Here is a 21,309-nt window from a genome sequence, read left to right as displayed (position 1 = left end):
CATAGATAAAGCATTAAAGCCATGTTTACAAGCTTCTAAATGTTTTTAAAAACATAATTAGAGCCCTCTAAACATGAAATAACACCCTTTTATCCAATTTAGAAATGCTGCCTGAGGCTGAGCCAATCAGAGGCCACGATAATAAAAAGCCTGCGCTGGTTTTAACGAGCGCGCAATACTACTTGTATTGACATTTTTAGTTAATCCAGCCATTTTTATGCTTGAAAATGCTTTATTTAGACTTAAAATAGATTTTGACTTTAAAAAGTGTTGTTGTGGCTTGTGCAGCCCTTTGAGACACTTGATTAAGGGCTATATAAATAAACTTTGATTGCAAAAAAAAAAAAAAAAAAAAGGGGATAGAGTGAAGCTGCACACTGGCCAGGGAGGACTCCAGACTGATGCACTCTTCGTTGTTGATGGTTTTAAAATTGGGTACATTTGTTTATTCAAAAGCAAATGATCAACAATTCCAATTACCGTATTTTTCGGACTATAAGTCGCAGTTTTTTTCATAGTTTGGCCGGGCTCCAGTGCGATTTATATATGTTTTTTTCCTTCTTTATTATGCATTTTCGGCAGGTGCGACTTATACTCCGGTGCGATTTATACTCCGAAAAAAACGGTAATTGGCACTGAAGAATGAATACTTGGCAAGTAGACAAAAATGGTAGACTTTAATCCGGGAGTCACACTAGCAACTTCCAGGATCGGGGATGTCCAAACTTTGTGATTGAAGGAAAAATAAAGAAGTTAGTCAATATTTAATTAAATCCAAAGTTCAAAACAAAAAAAAGCTGATTTTTAGCTTAATACTCTGATGCAGGCCATGTTTAATCATTTTATCTTTGGGGCCAGTAAAAAAAGAAAAAGAAGTCTGTAATAGTCCCCGTTGGCGGATTTTGGACATCCATGTTTTACAGTAGCTGATGCATTTTTAACCCTCATCACAAATTCTACTTATAGCAGTAGTTTGCTGAAATTGAAATGCAAATAGTTCAACGCTGCTCACATTGGCCATCGCTGATAAACATTATCGGTCTGCCAGAGAATAAGAAGACAAATCAGGAGGGATCATGTTGGCCCCGCCCCCGACTAAAAGCTCTTCCAGGCGGCCGTCTTTATGAGGTAAAGAAATTGACGTGGCAGAAAAAAAACTTAACGTACACATTTTGCTTTTAAAGGGGAACGACACTTTTTTAAAATGTTGCCTATCATTTACAGTCTTTTTTTTTTTTTTTTTTTAACGCATTCTAACTTGTAAATAAACGTAAATAAAAGTCTACTTACAGCAGAGCCAATGAGAGGTCCTCTAGTCCGGTGTTTTTCAACCTTTTTTGAGCCAAGGCACATTTTTTGCGTTGAAAAAATGCGGAGGCACACCACCAGCAGACATCATTAAAAATAAAACTCAGTTGACAGTTAAAAGTCGTTGTCGCAATTGTTGGGTATGACTTTAAAGCATAACCAAGCATGCATCACAATAGCTCTTGTCTCAAAGTAGGTGTACTGTCACCACTTTCACATCACACCCTGACTTATTTGGAGGTTTTTGCTGTTTTCCTGTGTGTAGTGTTTTAGTTCTTGTCTTGCACTCCTATTTTGGTGGCTTTTTCTCTTTTTTTTAGTGTTTTCCTTTGAGTGATATTTCCTGCATCTACTTTGTTTTAGCAATCAATAATATTTCAGTTGTTTTTAATCCTTCTTTGTGGGGGCATTGTTGATTGTCACGTCATGTTCGGATGTACATTGTGGACACTGTCTGTGCTCCACAGTAAGTATTTGCTGTCGTCCAGCATTCTGTTGTTGTTTACTTTGTAGCCAGTTCAGTTTTAGTTTTGCTCTGGCTTCAATGCCTTTTCTTAGGGGCACTCGCCTCTTGTTAATTTTCGGTTTAAGCATTAGACACATTTTTACCTGCACCCTGCCTCCCGCTGTTCCCGACTTCTACAAAGCAATTAGTTACCTGCTGCCACCTACTGATATGGAAGAGTATTACACGGTCACTCTGCCGAGCTCTCAACAACACATCATTTGCAGACTATAATTACTGGTTTGCTAAAAATATTTTTAACCCAAATAGGTGAAATTAGATAATCTCCCACGGCACACCAGACTGTATCTCACGGCAGTGTGCCGCGGCACAGTGGTTAAAAAACACTGCTCTAGTCTGCCCACAAACCCCAATAAATAACCATTCAAAAAGTGCCAAAAAATACTCCACTTACATTTTGTGACTTGAATATTCACCAAGTATTACAGTATTTTTCGGAGTATAAGTCGCTCCGGAGTATAAGTCGCACCGGTCGAAAATGCATAATAAAGAAGGAAAAAAAACATATATAAGTCGCATTTTTTGGGGAAATGTATTTGATAAAACCCAACACCAAGAATAGACATTTGAAAGGCAATTTAAAATAAATAAAGAATAGTACACTTATTCAACAGGCTGTACGTTATATGAGGCATAAATAACCAACTGGTATGTTAACGTATCATATTATGGTAAGAGTCATTCAAATAACTATAACATATAGAACATGCTATACGTTTACCAAACAATCTGTCACTCCTAATCGCTAAATCCCATGAAATCTTATACGTCTAGTCTCTTACGTGAATGAGCTAAATAATATTATTTGATATTTTACGCTAATGTGTTAATAATTTCACACATAAGTCGCACCCCCGGCCAAACTATGGAAAAAACTGCGACTTATAGTCCGAAAAATACGGTAGTGGTATTGTTATTATAAGCGCTAACGCAGACAAACTATTTATAGCGGTGCCGTGATCACTACTGTTTGTCCCTACGTTTACATCGAGTAGTCTGCTGCTCCCTTGCTCCCTGGAAGTTTATTCTAGATCACAAATCAGGCATCTCACCCGGATAGAGCAGGATGAGGACATATTCCGAAAAGTTGGTACACTTTGACAGCCAGTTTAGACCCGCAACACGAAAAGACGCTTGGTTCCACCCATCGTTTTTTCCCGAGGATTATGAGTCATTCTTCACCTAAATGGGAATATATGAACATCCTAGCAGTCTGCATCCTAATGACAGCAGACCATGTGCAGTAAGTGATGTTTTATTATGCTTGTTGCCTCTCATAAAGTCTGCAGTGAGTAATAATCAGTGACGAAGAAGGAAAAAAAAGCAAACGTTGTGATGCGTTTTTTAAATTAATGTGCCGCGTATACTTAACATGATCAAAAATAGGTAAATATTACATGTTATTATAAATGTGCATGTATACTAACATGTATATAAAAACCTAATGGAGGCGTTTGGATGTTTTTAAGGGCTTTATAGGCAGAATAGAGCGACTCCCATAGGCTCCATTGTAAGGAAACTTTTAAATGCATTTATTTAATATTTAGAATGCATTAAAAAAAAAAAAAAAAATACACCCGTCATCATAATGATTGTGAACGATAGGTCAAATGTCCCAAAAAGTGCAGTTCCCTTTTAATCATTTTTACTCACTTAATAAAAATGTGATGATTGCCACATTCTTTAAATGAGAGTTGAACATTTTTGAGGGCACGTGTGTGAATTTTGACCTCGTTCTTTACACTGAATGCAAAAAAAAAAAAAATGGAGCAGATAAGAATTAAACAGCAGTAAATAAATGTCACTGCATTGTAAACATTTGATTCCACACGTCTTTGTATGAAGAACTGTCGCTATGAAAATATCTCTTGGAATATAAATGTGTGTCAGTCGTCGACGAAGGTGAGCCGACCTGGTCCTTCGTTCTTCATCCAGCGTCTGTACCTCTTCATCCTCGGGTCGGTCGCCATCTTCACCTTCATCTGCTCCTCCTGCTCTGCTCTGTACAGCTGCGACACCAGCACAGGAGGAATTATTCAACTTTGTGTCCTTTTCACTAATAATAATACTACATTAAGTGAATATACACATAACACAGAGTAATAGTAGTAATAAATAAGATGCAAAATAACGCAATCAAAATAAAAACATAGGAGTTTAACATGATCAATAAAAAGCCTGATTAAAAAGGTGAGTCTTTAGCCTTTATTTTAAATTTCAACGGTCTCTGCACGTCTGAGGCTCTCTGGCAGGCTGTTCCATAGGTGGGGTCATAGTGGCGATATACCACCTGAAGGCAACACATGATGTAAGTGTCTATATTAGCTATATTAGCCTACTATCAAAATGACTTTAAAAAAGTCTTATATAAGTGTTTTAAAGGAGGCAACAAATGATGTAAATGTCTATATTAGCCTACTATCAAAATGACTTTAAAAGTCTTATATAAATGTTATACTGAAGGCAACACATGATGTAAGTGTCTATATTAGCTATATTAGCCTACTATCAAAATGACTTTTAAAAAAGTCTTATATAAGTGTTATACTGAAGGCAACACATGATGTACCGGTAAGTGTCTATATTAGCTATATTAGCCTACTATCAAAATGACTTTAAAAAAGTCTTATATAAGTGTTATAATGAAGGCAACACATGATGTAAGTGTCTATATTAGCTATATTAGCCTACTATCAAAATGACTTTAAAAAAGTCTTATATAAGTGTTATACTGAAAGCAACACATGATGTAAGTGTCTATATTAGCCTACTATCAAAATAACTTTAAAAGTCTAATAAGTGTTATACTGAAGGCAACATATGATGTAAGTGTCTAACATTAGCTATATTAGCCTACTATCAAAATGACTTTAAAAGTCTTATATAAGTGTTATACTGAAGGCAACACATGATGTAATTGTCTATATTAGCTATATTAGCCTACTATCAAAATGACTTTAAAAAAGTCTTATATAAGTGTTATACTGAAGGCAACACATGATGTAAGTGTCTATATTAGCTATATTAACCTACTATCAAAGGCTGACACAAATCTTCGTCTTCGGTATTTTTTAAAGACACTTTTATTTTGAAAGTGAAGTGAATGAATGATGGGTTCTCAGTTCTCTGTGAAGCGCTTTGAGTCATCAATAGTTCTTTTGCTCCGATTGTAAGGTCATGTTCAACCTAACCCTGGTCCAGATCTTAGGTGCTTGAGTACCCCTTGTGATTTTAAATCCAGGCATTATTCATCTAAATGTTAGCAGTCTACCTCCTAAAACTGGATCTTGTGAGGATCTAGGCTAAATCTACGGATACTGACATACTTGTCTTGTCTGAAACCTGGCTTAACAAACCCATCACAGATAAAGATATTGCAATTAAGGGCTATAATATTTGTCATTGTGACCGTCCTAGAAAAGGGGGCATTTCCTTGCACTTAAAGTGGAACTCCTCATTAGCGACCCAACCCGTCCAAATCTTAAATGCCCAAAAATATATTTCCTTATAGATCTTTTTTTTTTTTTAAACTCTCCTCATAAATATTCTGACGAATACCAAATCCCAGGCTGACGGTTTTTAAGCAGCTCAGGAATCACATTGGTTCTCTTGTCAAGAAATCAAAGTCTGAGTTTTATCTTCTGCAAACCACAAGTAGATTAAATGATCACTACAAATTATGGAAAGTCCTTAAAACATCCTATGGAAATGAAACCACAAATAATCTGCCAACTTGTATCGTGAAAGACTCATGTAGACTAACTAACAAATCAGCCATTCCTAATTGTTTTAATGAACATTTGATTTCTTCTGGTTCTTCATTTGACTCCTTATCTCCACATCCAAATCAGCCGAATGTTCAGAAACAACAACAAAAGAAGAGATTCAGCAATGACCGAGCTGACAAGCCAACACACCATAAACTACCGTATTTTTCGGACTATAAGGCGCACTTAAAATCTTTTCATTCTCTCAAAACTCAACAGTGTGCCTTATAACCCGGTGCGCCTAATGTACGGAATAATTTTGGTTGTGCTTACCGACCTGGAAGCTATTTTATTTGGTACATAGTGAAATGATAAGTGTGATCAGTAGATGGCAGTCACACATGACATATGTGTAGACTGCAATATGACTCAAGTAAAAAACACCAAAATGGTATATGTTCCATTGAAAATATAAAACATTACACACGGCGCTCAAAAATCTATGAAAATGTTTTAGTACGACTTTGGTAAGCTATGAAGCAGCACCGCTTGATGGATTGTACTGTGCTTCAACATACGAGTATTATTATGGTGTGTGTATAAGGTAAGACATATTATCTGGCGTTTTGTTTCGCAATATTATTCAAAAGCAACCTTTCTTACCTTCTGGTACCTGCTGATCTTTATTTGGGATCTGCATAAGTCCTGAAAATTTGCGCGCGTCCACCTTTGTATTCCGTGACGACACCGTAGTCGATAAGCTTCTTCTTTTTCTCTATCTTCTTGTTATGGGACATTCATCCTCCACTGTTGCCATTTCTAATATAAAATAGTGTAAAGTTTTTACTTATATCGGTCAGTAAACTCGCCATGAAAGCGCTAAAACATACCGGTGTAGTGAGTTTACATTATTCACCCAAGGAACTTTAGTTATTAGAGAGTTGCGGTCGGACGGTTTTTCACGGGACACATTTCCGGTGTTGTTATTGCATTAGTGAGCCACGGATGAGGAGATGCTGCTCCGTTATTGATTTATGTAAAGTCTGAATGTCATTAAAACAGTTAGCTCCATCTTTTGACACTTCTTCCACTCCCGTCCTTGCACGCTACACCGCTACAACAAAGATGACGGGGAGAAGACGCTGCCGAAGGTGAGCCACGTAAATAAGACCGCCCACAAAACGGCGCATCCTGAAGCGACTGTCAGAAAGCGGCTTGAAGATGATCTGTAAAACATAATCTATGCAACATTTTGACCAAAGAACCACTATTACATGTTATGTAGACCACAAGGAAGTGTTTTACATTTAGAAAAAAATTATAATAATATGACCTAGGGCTGGGCGATACATCGATATACGCGATATATCGCGGGTTTGTCTCTGTGCGATATAGAAAATGACTATATCGTGATATCGAGTATACGTTCTCACGCAGTTGCTTTTAGCTGCGGGCATTACACAACAGGCTCTCCTCCTCTCTCCAGTCTCTCCTTCTCACAGACAGCAAGCGCACCTTCTACATACGTCACATACGTATACGGCCTCCCCGAGCAGAGAGGTAGCAGCATGGGTAAAGTTAGCTGTGATGCTAGCGGAATGGTGCGAGCGCTAATACAAGAGAAAGAAGGTGGGAATCTGGTAACAAATGGAGGAATAATTAATTCCCAAGAAAAACAGCAGGGGGTCCATCGTCTGGCGGTGGTTTGGCTTCAAGTGGGAATATGTCGAACAGACAACGGTAATTTGTCAAGTGTGGGGCAAAAGCGTTGCTATAAAAAGTAGCATTACTGCTGTAACAAACAGTTCAGGGTGTCCCAAGTTACCGGAGTGTGTTCGGTAAGGAGGAGGAGTTTTGTCCCTCCAGAGTTGCCGTACGGCTGTGACGTAGGGTGTGTGTGGTTGACATTAAAGAAGCGGTGGCTACCGAACCTGCTCTAATGTCTCCCGTTTATTATTTTACTGGATAAATACACTGTATAGGCGAACCCAGGACACTCGGCTACACTGCTAACATGTAGCATCATTTGAAAAGTCACCTGCTAGACAATGAAGTGGGCTTACTCCGCACGTCAATATCTCCGTTTGGTGCCACACGTCCACACCATCAAAATGCCGAGGCAAACATTTCCAGATCAACATCATATGAAAAAAATAGTGATTTTTTTTAGTTGTGATTTCCTTCTCTGAATGAAAGTTTAAAAGTAGCATATATTAATGCAGTTTGAAGAAGAATGTTTTAATGTAGACACATAGAATCATCATACTGCTGTGATTATATGCATCAAGTGTTCATTCAAGGCTAAGGCAAAATATCGAGATATATATCGTGTATCGCGATAGGGCCTTAAAATATCGCGATATTAAAAAAAGGCAATATCGCCCAGCCCTAATATGACCCCTTTAATGCGCCCTATAATCAGGTGTGCCTAATATATGAAAACACACCCGACTAGACCCACTCATCGGCAGTGCGCCTTATAATCCGGTGCGCCCTATGGTCTGGAAAATACGGTATACACTACTGCCATCTAACGTCTTGGACTTGCAACTGATGGTCATATTTGCAAATGAGACTCAGAAATGTTGTAATAAAACAATTTTAAAAACTGGACCGCAGTCATCATAATCACCTCATTTTTAAATGTTGCAATAAAAAATTAGATTTTAGTATCAAAACAATATTTATCAACACACACAAAAGTACAGAACATTGGTTCTGTTGAGTATTCCCAAGGTACCGGGAATTGGTACCAAATCGATTCAAGACTGAGTGGCACCCATCCCAAGTGATTAAAGGGGAAGAACATTATCACCAGACCTATGTAAGCGTCAATATATACCTTGATGTTGCAGAAAAAAGACCATATATTTTTTTAACCGATTTCCGAACTCTAAATGGGTGAATTTTGGGCGAATTAAACGCCTTTCTAATATTCGCTCTCAGAGCGATGACGTCACAATGTGACGTCACATCGGGAAGCAATCCGCCATTTTCTCAAACACCGAGTCAAATCAGCTCTGTTATTTTCCGTTTTTTTCGACTGTTTTCCGTACCTTGGAGACATCATGCCTCGTCGGTGTGTTGTCGGAGGGTGTAACAACACGAACAGGGACGGACTCAAGTTGCACCAGTGGCCCAAAGATGCGAAAGTGGCAAGAAATTGGACGTTTGTTCCGCACACTTTACCGACGAAAGCTATGCTACGACAGAGATGGCAAGAATGTGTGGATATCCTGCGACACTCAAAGCAGATGCATTTCCAACGATAAAGTCAAAGAAATCTGCCGCCAGACAACCATTGAATCTGCTGGAGTGTGTGAGCAATTCAGGGACAAAGGACCTCGGTAGCACGGCAAGCAATGGCGGCAGTTTGTTCCCGCAGACGAGCGGGAACAATGTCTTGGCTCACACCGTCCCTTATGCCAGCGAAGATGATCAAGAGAAGAATATCGACCCTAGCTTCCCTGGCCTGCTGACATCAACTCCAAAACTGGACAGATCAGCTTTCAGGAAAAGAGCGCGGATGAGGGTATGTCTACAGAATATATTAATTGATGAAAATTGGGCTGTCTGCACTCTCAAAGTGCATGTTGTTGCCAAATGTATTTCATATGCTGTAAACCTAGTTCATAGTTGTTAGTTTCCTTTAATGCCAAACAAACACATACCAATCGTTGGTTAGAAGGCGATCGCCGAATTCGTCCTCGCTTTCTCCCGTGTCGCTGGCTGTCGTGTCGTTTTCGTCGGTTTCGCTTGCATACGGTTCAAACCGATATGGCTCAATAGCTTCAGTTTCTTCTTCAATTTCGTTTTCGCTACCTGCCTCCACACTACAACCATCCGTTTCAATACATGCGTAATCTGTTGAATCGCTTAAGCCGCTGAAATCCGAGTCTGAATCCGAGCTAATGTCGCTATAGCTTGCTGTTCTATGCGCCATGTTTGTTTGTGTTGGCATCACTATGTGACGTCACAGGAAAATGGACGGGTGTATATAACGATGGTTAAAATCAGGCACTTTGAAGCTTTTTTTAGGGATATTGCGTGATGGGTAACATTTTGAAAAAAACTTTGAAAAATAAAATAAGCCACTGGGAACTGATTTTTAATGGTTTTAACCCTTCTGAAATTGTGATAATGTTCCTCTTTAAAAAACTGGACCGCAGTGATCATAATCACCTCATTTTTAAATGTTGCAATAAAAAATTTTGATTTTAGTATCAAAACAATATTTATCAACACACACAAAAGTACAGAACTTTGGTTCTGTTGAGTATTCCCAAGGTACCGGGAATTGGTACCAAATCGATTCAAGACTGAGTGGCACCCATCCCAAGTGATGAATAAAAAAACAGTAAAAGCTTATGGATGTAAATGAAGTACTTTCATGCCACAAACCTCATAGTTGTCTTTGAGCCACAGCTGCTTTTCCAAGAAGGACTGCTTGCTGCTTTCATCCAGACTGTCAAACTGAGACTGAGACATCTTCATGCATCTCCTGAAGATGAAAAAAATTCAACCGTAGTAAGAATGGAAGGTGACAAATTCATCCAATGACCTTGCTTAGAATAAAAATGAAAAAACAAACCTAATAATGTAAAGCTTCTCCTGCTCGCCGTATTCCTCCCTGCAGATGGTGAAGCGGTAAATCCAGGAAACATACCAGGTCACGTAGTTGGTCAGGTAGTAAGGGAAAAGAACTATCTGACACAACAAAATGTCTGACAGGTTGGGCTTCTGGTAGCCTCCTTTGATGTCGATCTTGGTTTTGATGATATCGCGGATCACCTCCTCCTCCTGCTCCCGGATCTCCTCTTTGGTGCGCCGGTTCTTGCCCTTCTCCTTGGTGCGGTTGAGGAGGCCCTGTTCCTTGGCAATAGCGGTTGCCTGGATACGGTACTTGGGGACCGTCACCAGGTAGTTGATGGCCTCGTTGTAGCTCGTGTGCCAACTGTAATACTGGAGAATATAAACTTTTATTAGGTTGTCATTCTCACTTTTTGTCAAAATGCAATATTGATGGCTGGGAATCTCAGGGTACATAATGATTTTTTAAATATTTAACCCGTTATATACTGCAGCCTCCTGTGGTAACGAAATACAGTATATCATTAATTGGCATATAAAAGGCATATAATATTTCATCACTTGTGGCAGTAATGACAATCTCAAACAAACGGAATAATTCTGCCAGTCGTAGAGAACTTTCCTAAGTGAAAAAAATATGACTAAAGTGGCAAAGCTGTATTTTCATATGCACTTAAATTGTATTTACAGTTTAGTTTAGAAACATATTCATTATTAATTTATTTTATTTATTTTAGCACAACATGATTGTATGTACATTTATTTCCGTCAATTATTTGAGTGCCTTCTTATGTAGTACACACCCTGTTTCCATATGAGTTGGGAAATTGTGTTAGATGTAAATATAAACGGAATACAATGATTTACAAATCCTTTTCAACCCATATTCAATTGAATGCACTACAAAGACTCATAAACTTTATTTTTGTTTTGCAAATAATAATTAACTTTCATGGCTGCAACACGTGCCATGAAAGGGCATGTTCACCACTGTGTTACATCACCTTTTCTTTTAACAACACTCAGTAAACGTTTGGACACTGAGGAGACACATTTTTTAAGCTTCTCAGGTGGAATTCTTTCCCATTCTTGCTTGATGTACAGCTTAAGTTGTTCAACAGTCCGGGGGTCTCCGTTGTGGTATTTTAGGCTTCATAATGCGCCACACATTTTCAATGGGAGACCGGTCTGGACTACAGGCAAGCCAGTCTAGTACCTGCACTCTTTTACTATGAAGCCACGTTGATGTAACACGTGGCTTGGCATTGTCTTGCTGAAATAAGCAGGGGCGTCCATGGTAACGTTGCTTGGATGGCAACATATGTTGCTCCAAAACCTGTATGTACCTTTCAGCATTAATGGCGCCTTCACAGATGTGTAAGTTACCCATGTCTTGGGCACTAATACACCCCCATACCATCACAGATGCTGGCTTTTCAACTTTGCGCCTATAACAATTCAGATGGTTATTTTCCTCTTTGGTCCGGAGGACACGACGTCCACAGTTTCCAAAAACAATTTGAAATGTGGACTCGTCAGACCACAGAACACTTTTCCACTTTGTATCAGTCCATCTTAGATGAGCTCAGGCCCAGCGAAGCCGACGGCGTTTCTGGGTGTTGTTGATAAAACGTTTTTTTGCCTTGCATAGGAGAGTTTCAACTTGCACTTACAGATGTGGCGACCAACTGTAGTTACTGACAGTGGGTTTCTGAAGTGTTCCTCAGCCCATGTGGTGATATCCTTTACACACTGATGTCGCTTGTTGATGCAGTACAGCCTGAGGGATCGAAGGTCACGGGCTGAGCTGCTTACATGCAGTGATTTCTCCAGATTCTCTGAACCCTTTGATGATATTACGGACCGTAGATGGTGAAATCCCTAAATTCCTTGCAATAGCTGGTTGAGAAAGGTTTTTCTTAAACTGTTCAACAATTTGCTCACTCATTTGTTGACAAAGTGGTGACCCTCGCCCCATCCTTGTTTGTGAATGACTGAGCATTTTATGGAATCTACTTTTATACCCAATCATGGCACCCACCTGTTCTCAATTTGCCTGTTCACCTGTGGGATGTTCCAAATAAGTGTTTGATGAGCATTCCTCAACTTTATCAGTATTTATTGCCACCATTCCCAACTTCTTTGTCACGTGTTGCTGGCATCAAATTCTAAAGTTAATGACTATTTGCAAAAAAAAAAAAATGTTTATCAGTTTGAACATCAAATATGTTGTCTTTGTAGCATATTCAACTGAATATGGGTTGAAAATGATTTGCAAATCATTGTATTCCGTTTATATCTACATCTAACACAATTTCCCAACTCATATGGAAACGGGGTTTGTATATTTGGTTGGTATGTATTTTTCTGGTCAACCTGACCTAAGCCTAAGGTTTATGTGTTAAATAAATAACAATCTTTTTGATAAACACATGGTTTCATACCATTTGACAAGGTTGTGAGTAGGTTAGATATAATGATTGAATATGATTTAAATCAAAAGTAACATTACTAATTCAGTGTTAATATTTGAGTGGGCCCCTTAGTAGTGGTAAAGTTGGGCCCAGAGGCCATAAAAGTTAAGAACCCCGCCATAGTTAGTATTTGTCAATACTGTACTATTAATGTGGCTATCAATCCAGTACCAAGTATTTACATTGATAGTATTGTTTATACCAATACTGATACTTCATATTTTCCACATCAGTGAATGAATCTTTTTTTATCACAATTATAATCCGACAAAAACATAAGATGGCTAAGTAACAATGTCAATTAAATATTTATTTCGATATACAGTATATACTGATCACTGGAGCTGCACACAGTTCTCTCTTGCTTCAAAGGCTCTGGCATCATCCCAGTCCCAAAGGAACCTGCCATCAGAGGACTCAATGACTACGGAGCCGTAGCCATGACGTAAGTGGTCATGAAGTCCTTTGGGAGACTGGTGCTGTGCCACCTGAAGGAAATCACAGGTCCCCTGCTGCATCCCCTGCATGTTTCCTATCAGGCAAACAGGTATGCATGGGACTAAACCACATCCTGCTTCACCTTGCCTGCCCAGGGACTTATGCTAAGATCCAGTTCATGGACTCTAGCTCTGCGTTCAACACCACCATACCGGATATCCTGCAAACTCACCCAGCTCACAGTGCCAGCCTCCACCTGTCAGTGGATCACCAACTTCCTGACTGACAGGAGGTAGCCGGTAAGCCTGGGAAGCATCACATCCAGCACCCAGACAATCAGCACTGGCGGCCCCAAGGAGTGTGTTCCCTGCCCACTACATCAATGACTGCACCTCAGGGGATCCTTCAGTGAAACTCTTGAACTTAGCAGACAACACCACTGTCATCAGCCTCATAAAGGACAGCACAGGACTGCCTATAGACGGCATCTCCAACAGTTGGCTCTCTGATGGCGTCAGAGCTATTTGTAACTGAACCCGCTCAACACTGTGGAGATGAAAGTGGACTTTGGGAGAAGACCCCCCTCACCATTCTGAACAGCACAATGTCTATTGTGGACTCTTTCAAGTTCCTGGGATGCACAATCTCATGAGACCTGACGTGGACCTCCCACATAGACACATTCAGAAAAAAGGCACAGCAGAGGATGTGTAACTTGTAGGGGTGTAACGGTACACAAAAATTTCAGTTCGGTACGTACCTCGGTTTAGAGGTCAGAGTTTGGTTCATTTTCGGTACAGTAAGAAAACAACAAAATATACATGTTTTGGTTGTTTATTTACCAAATTTGTAAACAATGGCTTTATCCTTTTAACATTGGGAACACTATAATAATTCTGCCCTCGTTAATCAAGATTAAACTGCCTCAAGTTGTTGCTCAGATTAAATACAATGACAAAACTTTTCTTCTACATATAAAAAGTGCAACATTAAACAGTTTCAAGTCAACTCATCATGCTTAATTTATTACAGCATTTGGGAAGCCTGTGGTTGATTTTTAATATGTAAATGTTGTATTTTTATCAACATGTGATAGCAGGGACCCTGCCATTCAAAACTAGGCTGCTCCATTACTAATGATTAATGTAACTGTAGCTGAAAAAAATAGTACAATAGCAATAGGAGAGACTATTCATCCCTGAACACCATGGAGTTCATGTAGGCTTAATGATGCAGTTACATTATTATATCAACTATCAGAGACAGAAACTCTTCATTTAACATAATGTCCTTTTTTGCTGCTTCAACACAGCTCAATTAACACACAAAAAGGTAAAGTGAAATAACAGACAGACAGGGCTTTGCTGTCCATAACACACACACACACCGCAAAATGAGCTAACGTTACGCTAAAAGCGAATTAGCTTTCACCTCAAGCCAGGACTGCGAGCGAGCTGAGCTGCCTTTTATATTTCTAGAAGGTCAACGGGCTCATAGTGATGTTACTAGTAGTTGACTGGGAGGTGTTTATTATAATTTGGGGAGAGTCTGCTGCCTGATGCTTACCTGCTAAACGCTAAGCACTGACTCCATGCGCTCTGAATACGCACTGCTGATTGGCTGTTACCACTCTGAATACGCACTGCTGATTGGCTGTTACCGCTCTGGTGTAACCAATCAGATGGTTGTGTGGGTGGGACAGAGAAGAGGCAGAAAGCGGAGTAGCTTGTTAAGACTTTAGCTTAGGCGGCTACTTCATATGTTCGTGTGGAAACTTGTTCGGTACACCTCCGAACCGAACCTAAACCCCCGTATCGAAACGGATCAATACAAATACACGTACCGTTACACCCCTAGTAACTTGTGTTCAACCAGCTCCAAGAACTGCTGATCATGTTCTACACATCCATCATTCAGTCTGTTCTGTGCACCTCAATCACTGTCTGGTTTGGATCTGCGACCAAGCTGGACAGACACAGACTGCAACGGACAATTAGAACTGCAGAAAAGATCATTGGTGTTGACCCTCCTCCCCTCCAGGACTTATACCGGTCTCGGGTCAGGAAAAGGGCAGGTAGCATCACTGCAGACCCCTCACACCCTGGTCACTAACGGTTCAAACTGCTTATAAATCACTGTACGCCAAAACAACTCGTTTTAAGAACAGTTGTTTCCCTAAGGCGATCTATCAAAGGAACGCTGTGAAACAACTCAGAAACTAATCTGTCTACTGTAAATGTACTAACTCATGCTTACGCCATCATCTTTTTGTATTGCTCTATTCACCACTGCACTTCTATTTATTAGCCTTTCACATGTTAGCTATAAGTATTTTTTTATTTTTTATATTGAACAATGTGTGTTAAACATACTTGACCAATATATCTGGTTCTGATTCTGATTTTATTACATATACTATTTTGAGCAAAATAAATTCATTAGGGCTAAATAAGTAAACGTATAACAAAAACTACTATTCTTTGATGTTTGCCCTAAAGTCCTCTAGTGTCCAGGGACTTATTTCCTGATTTGTAAACAATACAAACATATTGATTTAATCTCTGTAGTATCAAACATATACTGATACTATATTTGGCATTGTTACTGACCATATTTGCAGAGATGTCCGATATTATCAGCCGATAAATGCTTTAAAATGTAATATCGGAAATTATCGGTATCGGTTTCAAAAAGTATAATTTATGACTTTTTAAAACGCCGCTCTGTACACGGACGTAGGGAGAAGTACAGAGCGCCAATAAACCTTAAAGGCACTGCCTTTGCGTGCCGGCCCAGTCACATAATATCTACAGCTTATCACACACACAAGTGAATGCTTGGTCAACAGCCATACAGGTCACACTGAGGGTGGCCGTATAAACAACTTTAACACTGTTACAAATATGCGCCACACTGTGAACCCACACCAAACAAGAATGACAAACACATTTCGTGAGAACATCCGCACCGTAACACAACATAAACACAACATAACAAATACCCAGAACCCCTTTCAGCACTAAATCTTCCGGGACGCTACAATATACAACCCCCTCTGCCCCCTAACCCCCCGCCCCCCACCAAATGTCTACCTTGCAGTCTTACCTGAAATATAGAAATGGCACAAATGGTGACCAGGATGACGATTCTGACATCGACTTTGGGGGTGAGCTGTCGGCGGTAGTAGGCGTAGTAGTGCTGGTAGTACTCCTCAGGGTGGTCCAGCATGTAGTCGTAGTCTCTCCGAGTGTCCTCGTCCTGTACGGTCCAGACAACATTATTAGCTCTGCTTTCAGAGCAAACGGAAAGTGTTGCCATCTCACCAAAATAAAAATTAATGGTGTCCCGATCCGATATTGATATCAGATATTGGTCTGATATCAGCAAAAAAAACAGCATCAAATCATATCAGTTAACATCTAAATGTTTTCTAATAAGCACACCAGGTTGTTTTTTGTGTATTTTAGTGACGTCATTTACAAAAGGTAAACACGGAAGGATAGAGATCATAATTTAAAAATTGTTATATGTTTATATTTTAAAACATATACACTATCCTGCCAGGGCAATTTGTTTATTTGGGGTCTCGTTTTCCTGCACAAACACTGTAAAATAGTTGACTGTATTATTCTATAGTTTTCTAATTGAAATTATATTTTTCTATTTCTTCGATCCACCGCTTGTCCCTTTCAGGTTCTTAATGTTGAGTAAAAAAAAATGCAATACTTTTCTATGTACATTTTATTCATTTTGCTTTGTTATAGGGATGTCCCGATCCAGGTTTTTGCACTTCCGATCCGATACCGATATTGTTTTTGCATTTCTGATCCGATACCGATAATGACCGATACCGATACTGACCGATACTGGCCTATCCGAGCATGTATTAAAGTTTAAAGTTATTTAGCCTACTTAGTTGTCAGAATCATGTTGAAAAGGGTTTTAGTACTCTTGATAACAACTAGCCAGCTGAATTAGGGGAGTTTGAATAATACACAATGGTTGGTAACAAGAAAGTGACCTGTTTATTCAAGGATAAACACAAAATAGACAAAATTATACATGACAAACAGAAATGGCATCATTGAACTAGGGCTGGGCGATATGGCCTTTTTTAATATTGCGATATTTTAAGGCCATATTGCGATACACAATATATATCTCGATATTTTGCCTTAGCCTTGAATGAACACTTGATGCATATAATCACAGCAGTATGATGATTCTATGTGTTTTGATTGATTGATTGAGACTTTTATTAGTAGGTTGCACAGTGAAGTACATATTCCGTACAATTGACCACTAAATGGTAACACCCGAATAAGTTTATCAACTTGTTTAAGTCGGGGTCCACTTAAATTGATTCATGATACAGATATATACTATCAGATATATACTATCATCATAATACAGTCATCACACAAGATAATCACATTGAATTATTTACATTATTTATAATCCAGGGTGTGGAGGGGGGCGCCGGATGTAAGTGTCAAAAAGACAGCCAAAAGAGTTTGATATGAGAATAAATCTAAAGTTAAAATATAGGTTAGAAATGCACCCATTTGCAGGAAATGTAGTCTTGATTTTCAAAATGTTCTTTCAAGGCTTGCATGTCTACATTAAAACATTCTTCTTCATACTGCATTAATATATGCTACTTTTAAACTTTCATGCAGAGAAGGAAATCACAACTAAAAAAATCACTAATTTTTTCATACTGTGTTGATGTGGAAATTTTTGCCTCGGCATTTTGATGGTGTGGGCGTGTGGCACCGAATGGAGATAAGCGTCTTGACAGACGTCACAATATTTGAACAATGATGACGAAAACTGTTTTCTCTGTCGTGTCCGTGTGTCGAAAATTGTTATGCGCTTATTTTTTTATTTGATTTTGTGCGTGGCATAGATTTGCTATGCGCAGAGGACGCTTAAACAGTGCGCAATTGCACAGGCGAGCACCTTAGAGGGAGGGTTGCTTGCACGGCTGCGCTAGCATCACAGCTAACGTTAGCCATGCTGCTACCTCTCTGCTGGGAGAGGGCGTATACGTATGTGACGTATGTCGTGACAGTATGTGACGTGTGTCGTGACAGTATGTGACGTGTGTAAGAAGGTGCACTTGCTGTCTGTGAGAGGGAGACACAGGAAAGAGTGAGAAGAGTCTGTCGTGTAATGCCAGCAGCTAAAAGCAACTGCGTGAGAATTCACAGACCTGTGGATGTGTTGAAGGTGTGCTGGAAAATGCGGAACGGAAATTAGGGAGCAGCAGAAAAGTGGAATGTATTATTTAAATCGGTGCGTTGGAAAACACGGACCGGAGTTTTTTTTTAAACTGGATCTGGATCGGCATTTTCCCATGCCTTGCCGATACGCAATTTTTGGCAAATATCGGCAGCCGATCCGATCCAAATATCGGATCGGGACATCCCTACTTTGTTATTTACTTTGCATGTTAAAAACGTTCTAAATAAATCTCTGGGTTCTTTAATTTTTTCATTGGACCCAGAATTCCTGACAGCGCCCCTGCTTCTAAGAAAACGACTATGTAGAGAAACAAGCTATTGCAATCAACAAGCTATTGCAAGGAATTTAGGGATTTCACCATCTAAGGCAGGGGTCTCAGACACGCGGCCCGCGGGCCAATTGCGGCCTGCGAGACGTTATTTTGCGGCCCCCACCTTAATATGAAAGTTTAATGTTAGTGCGGCCCGCAAGTTTTAAATGAATGGCGCTTGACAGCGTTGTGTGCGGAGCTGAGGAATCTACAAATCACGGTGTGGTATAAGGCTCTCGACAATATTGAGGGCATGCCGTGATGGCAAGTGCCCTCTAGAACCTGTCATCGCGCAGTCTTTTTCTCCATACAAACAGCGTGCCGGCCCAGTCACATATTGTATGCGGCTTCTGCAGGCACACACAAATGACTGCAAGACACACTTGGTCAACAGCCATACAGGTCACACTGAGGGTGGTCTTATAAACAACTTTAACACTGTTACCAATATGCGCCACACTGTGAACCCACACCAAAAGAACCATCCGGATTGTTAAAGGCACAAAGTTTAAAAGCCAGCATCTGCGATGGTATGGGGGTGTATTAGTGCCCAAGGCATGGGTAACTTACACATCTGTGAAGGCACCATTAATGCTGAAAGGTACAACATACAGGTTTTGGAGCAACATATGTTGCCATCCAAGCAACGTTATCATGGACGCCCCTGCTTATTTCGGCAAGACAATGCCAAGCCACGCGTTACGACAGCGTGGCTTCATAGTAAAAGAGTGCGGGTACTAGACTGGCCTGCCTGTAGTCCAGACCTGTTAAAAGGAAAGGCAATGTAACACAGTGGTAAAAATGCCCCTGTGCCAACTTGTTTGCAACGTAAATTCTAAGTTAATGATTATTTGTAAAAAAAAATAAAATAATTAAGTTTCTCAGTTCGAACATTAGATATCTTGTCTTTGCAGTCTATTCAATTGAATATAAGTTGAAAAGGATTTCTAAATCATTGGTATTACACAACGTGCCAACTTAACTAATTTGGGGTTTTGTAGAAGGAATATGATTTAACAAAATACTTCTGCCTACTTCCAACCAGACATGTTTGAATTGTGCTTTTATAACCACGTGATGTTCCTAAACTGAACTTTAAGGCACGTCCAAAACAAACAAATGCAAATAAGACGTATGTCCTGACAGACGTGGCAGGAAGTAAGGTGCATGTACTACAATGTGATAAATAACGAGACAGGAATGTCTTCAACCGACCTTTAACGTCTCATATGCTGTTGCAACGAGGAGGAACTTCTTCTTGGCGGAATCCCGAGTCTCTCCCTCCAAGCCCGGGTATCCAGGCCTCAACTTGTCCGGGTGGTACCGGCGGGCCAGCTGCCGGTACGCCCGGGCGATCTCCGCCTTGGAGGCCTCGCGTGTGACCCCGAGTACATCATAGCAGACCTCCGTGCCGCAGTACAAACCCTCCACCAGCGCCCCGACCACCGGCAGTAAGGACACACAAAGTAGTAACACAGAGAACCGCCACCATGACAGCGGCGTGAAATCTTCGCCGCCGCCGCCGCCACGGCAGCTTTCCCTGAGGGTGACCATCTCCGCGACCACCGGCGCCTGCTGGCAGCTCGGGAGTGGGGTACGTCATCAACACACGCCGGATGTTTTTTTTGTAAATAATATAATTAAATAATTAATAGAACGAATCGTAACACAATTGCTATTTTATCGATTACATTTACTTTAATGATATTTTCCATTTTCAAACAGGCACTTTGATGGACCGCTTAATTCCGTAATCTTGTATTTTTATTTTTTTCCCCTAAACTTTATTTCAACAACGATACATTACCAAATTTCCAATAAAAAACTAAGAATATTGTAACCTATTTTTACGGGTTTGCCTCTTTGTGATGTTAAGTTCCTGTTATAAGCTGTTACTGTTATACAGTATATGCCTTGAGCTCTTATTTTGAAGGCGCTAAGAGCGGAAGTGGTGACACGTTGTAGTGGAGCGGAGGTTTTTGAAAAAAAAAGGAAATAAAATTGTGCCTTTAAAAAAGATTTAGAACTTTACACTAAAACACTCTCCACCTCTAACAACCAAAAAGCTGTGAAAACGATGATGCTGTGTTCCAAATTTAAGTTATTTACTGAGATTGAGTGAGCCTATGGCTTTGCACTTTGTTTATTATATATATATATATATATATATATATATATATATATATATATATATATATATATATATATATATATATATATATATATATATAGCATTATATTTTAGTTACTTTGAATTTACAACCCCCTGGCGCTGTTTTGTACTGTTTTTATACTGTTTTGTACTGTTTTTGTCCTTACTTTGATTATTATTTTCAACTGTTTGTAAATGTTGAAATGTATAAATAAGAAAAATAAAAAATAAAAAGAAAGGAAATAAAGTGTCCCTCGTGTAAAACTGGAACCTCCGTGTTTGTTATTTTGTAGTTCTATACAATATAGGGGACATATATAAACCCTCGGTTACAATATCTTCCAAAATGGCAAAAAATATTAACATAGAAATAAACAAAATCTTATATGGAAATTGACCAAAACATGTAGGACCGGAAAACAGATGACGTCAATGAGGACGCGCAGAGATTATGTATATATTTTTTTCAAGACAGATTTTAATATTTATTTTTACCTTTACTTATTAAGTCTCATGTAGTTTTGTATCACACTCAATTTTTTTTACAATATTTTATC

The 21,309-nt window shown here is 39.5% G+C and overlaps 1 protein-coding gene across 1 annotated transcript; it reads right to left on the bottom strand.

The window, feature by feature from the left end:
- Positions 1 to 3,555: 3,555 nt before the first annotated feature.
- On the bottom strand, positions 3,556 to 20,202 carry dnajc25 (DnaJ (Hsp40) homolog, subfamily C, member 25). Its single transcript, XM_061980732.2, has 5 exons — positions 19,816 to 20,202; positions 16,149 to 16,301; positions 10,133 to 10,503; positions 9,943 to 10,042; positions 3,556 to 3,843 (listed from the first exon to the last, which is right to left on the bottom strand). The coding sequence occupies exons 1-5, from the start codon at positions 20,152 to 20,154 to the stop codon at positions 3,721 to 3,723; spliced, it is 1,086 nt and encodes a 361-aa protein (XP_061836716.2). The 5' UTR covers positions 20,155 to 20,202; the 3' UTR covers positions 3,556 to 3,720.
- Positions 20,203 to 21,309: the final 1,107 nt, after the last annotated feature.

This window comes from Nerophis lumbriciformis, linkage group LG20, assembly GCF_033978685.3.
Source record: "Nerophis lumbriciformis linkage group LG20, RoL_Nlum_v2.1, whole genome shotgun sequence".
Taxonomy (NCBI): Eukaryota; Metazoa; Chordata; class Actinopteri; order Syngnathiformes; family Syngnathidae; genus Nerophis; species Nerophis lumbriciformis.
This window is presented reverse-complemented; position numbering and strand designations above follow the sequence as displayed.

Excerpts from the sequence above, each read along its gene's own strand:
- dnajc25 (XM_061980732.2), bottom strand. The coding sequence starts at position 20,154 with ATGGTCACCCTCAGGGAAAGCTGCCGTGGCGGCGGCGGCGGCGAAGAT. Across the intron at positions 10,504-16,148 it reads GTGCCATTTCTATATTTCAG|TATTACAGTTGGCACACGAG; the intron begins GTAAGACTGCAA and ends TATATTCTCCAG. Across the intron at positions 3,844-9,942 it reads GGCTCAAAGACAACTATGAG|CTGTACAGAGCAGAGCAGGA; the intron begins GTTTGTGGCATG and ends CTGGTGTCGCAG.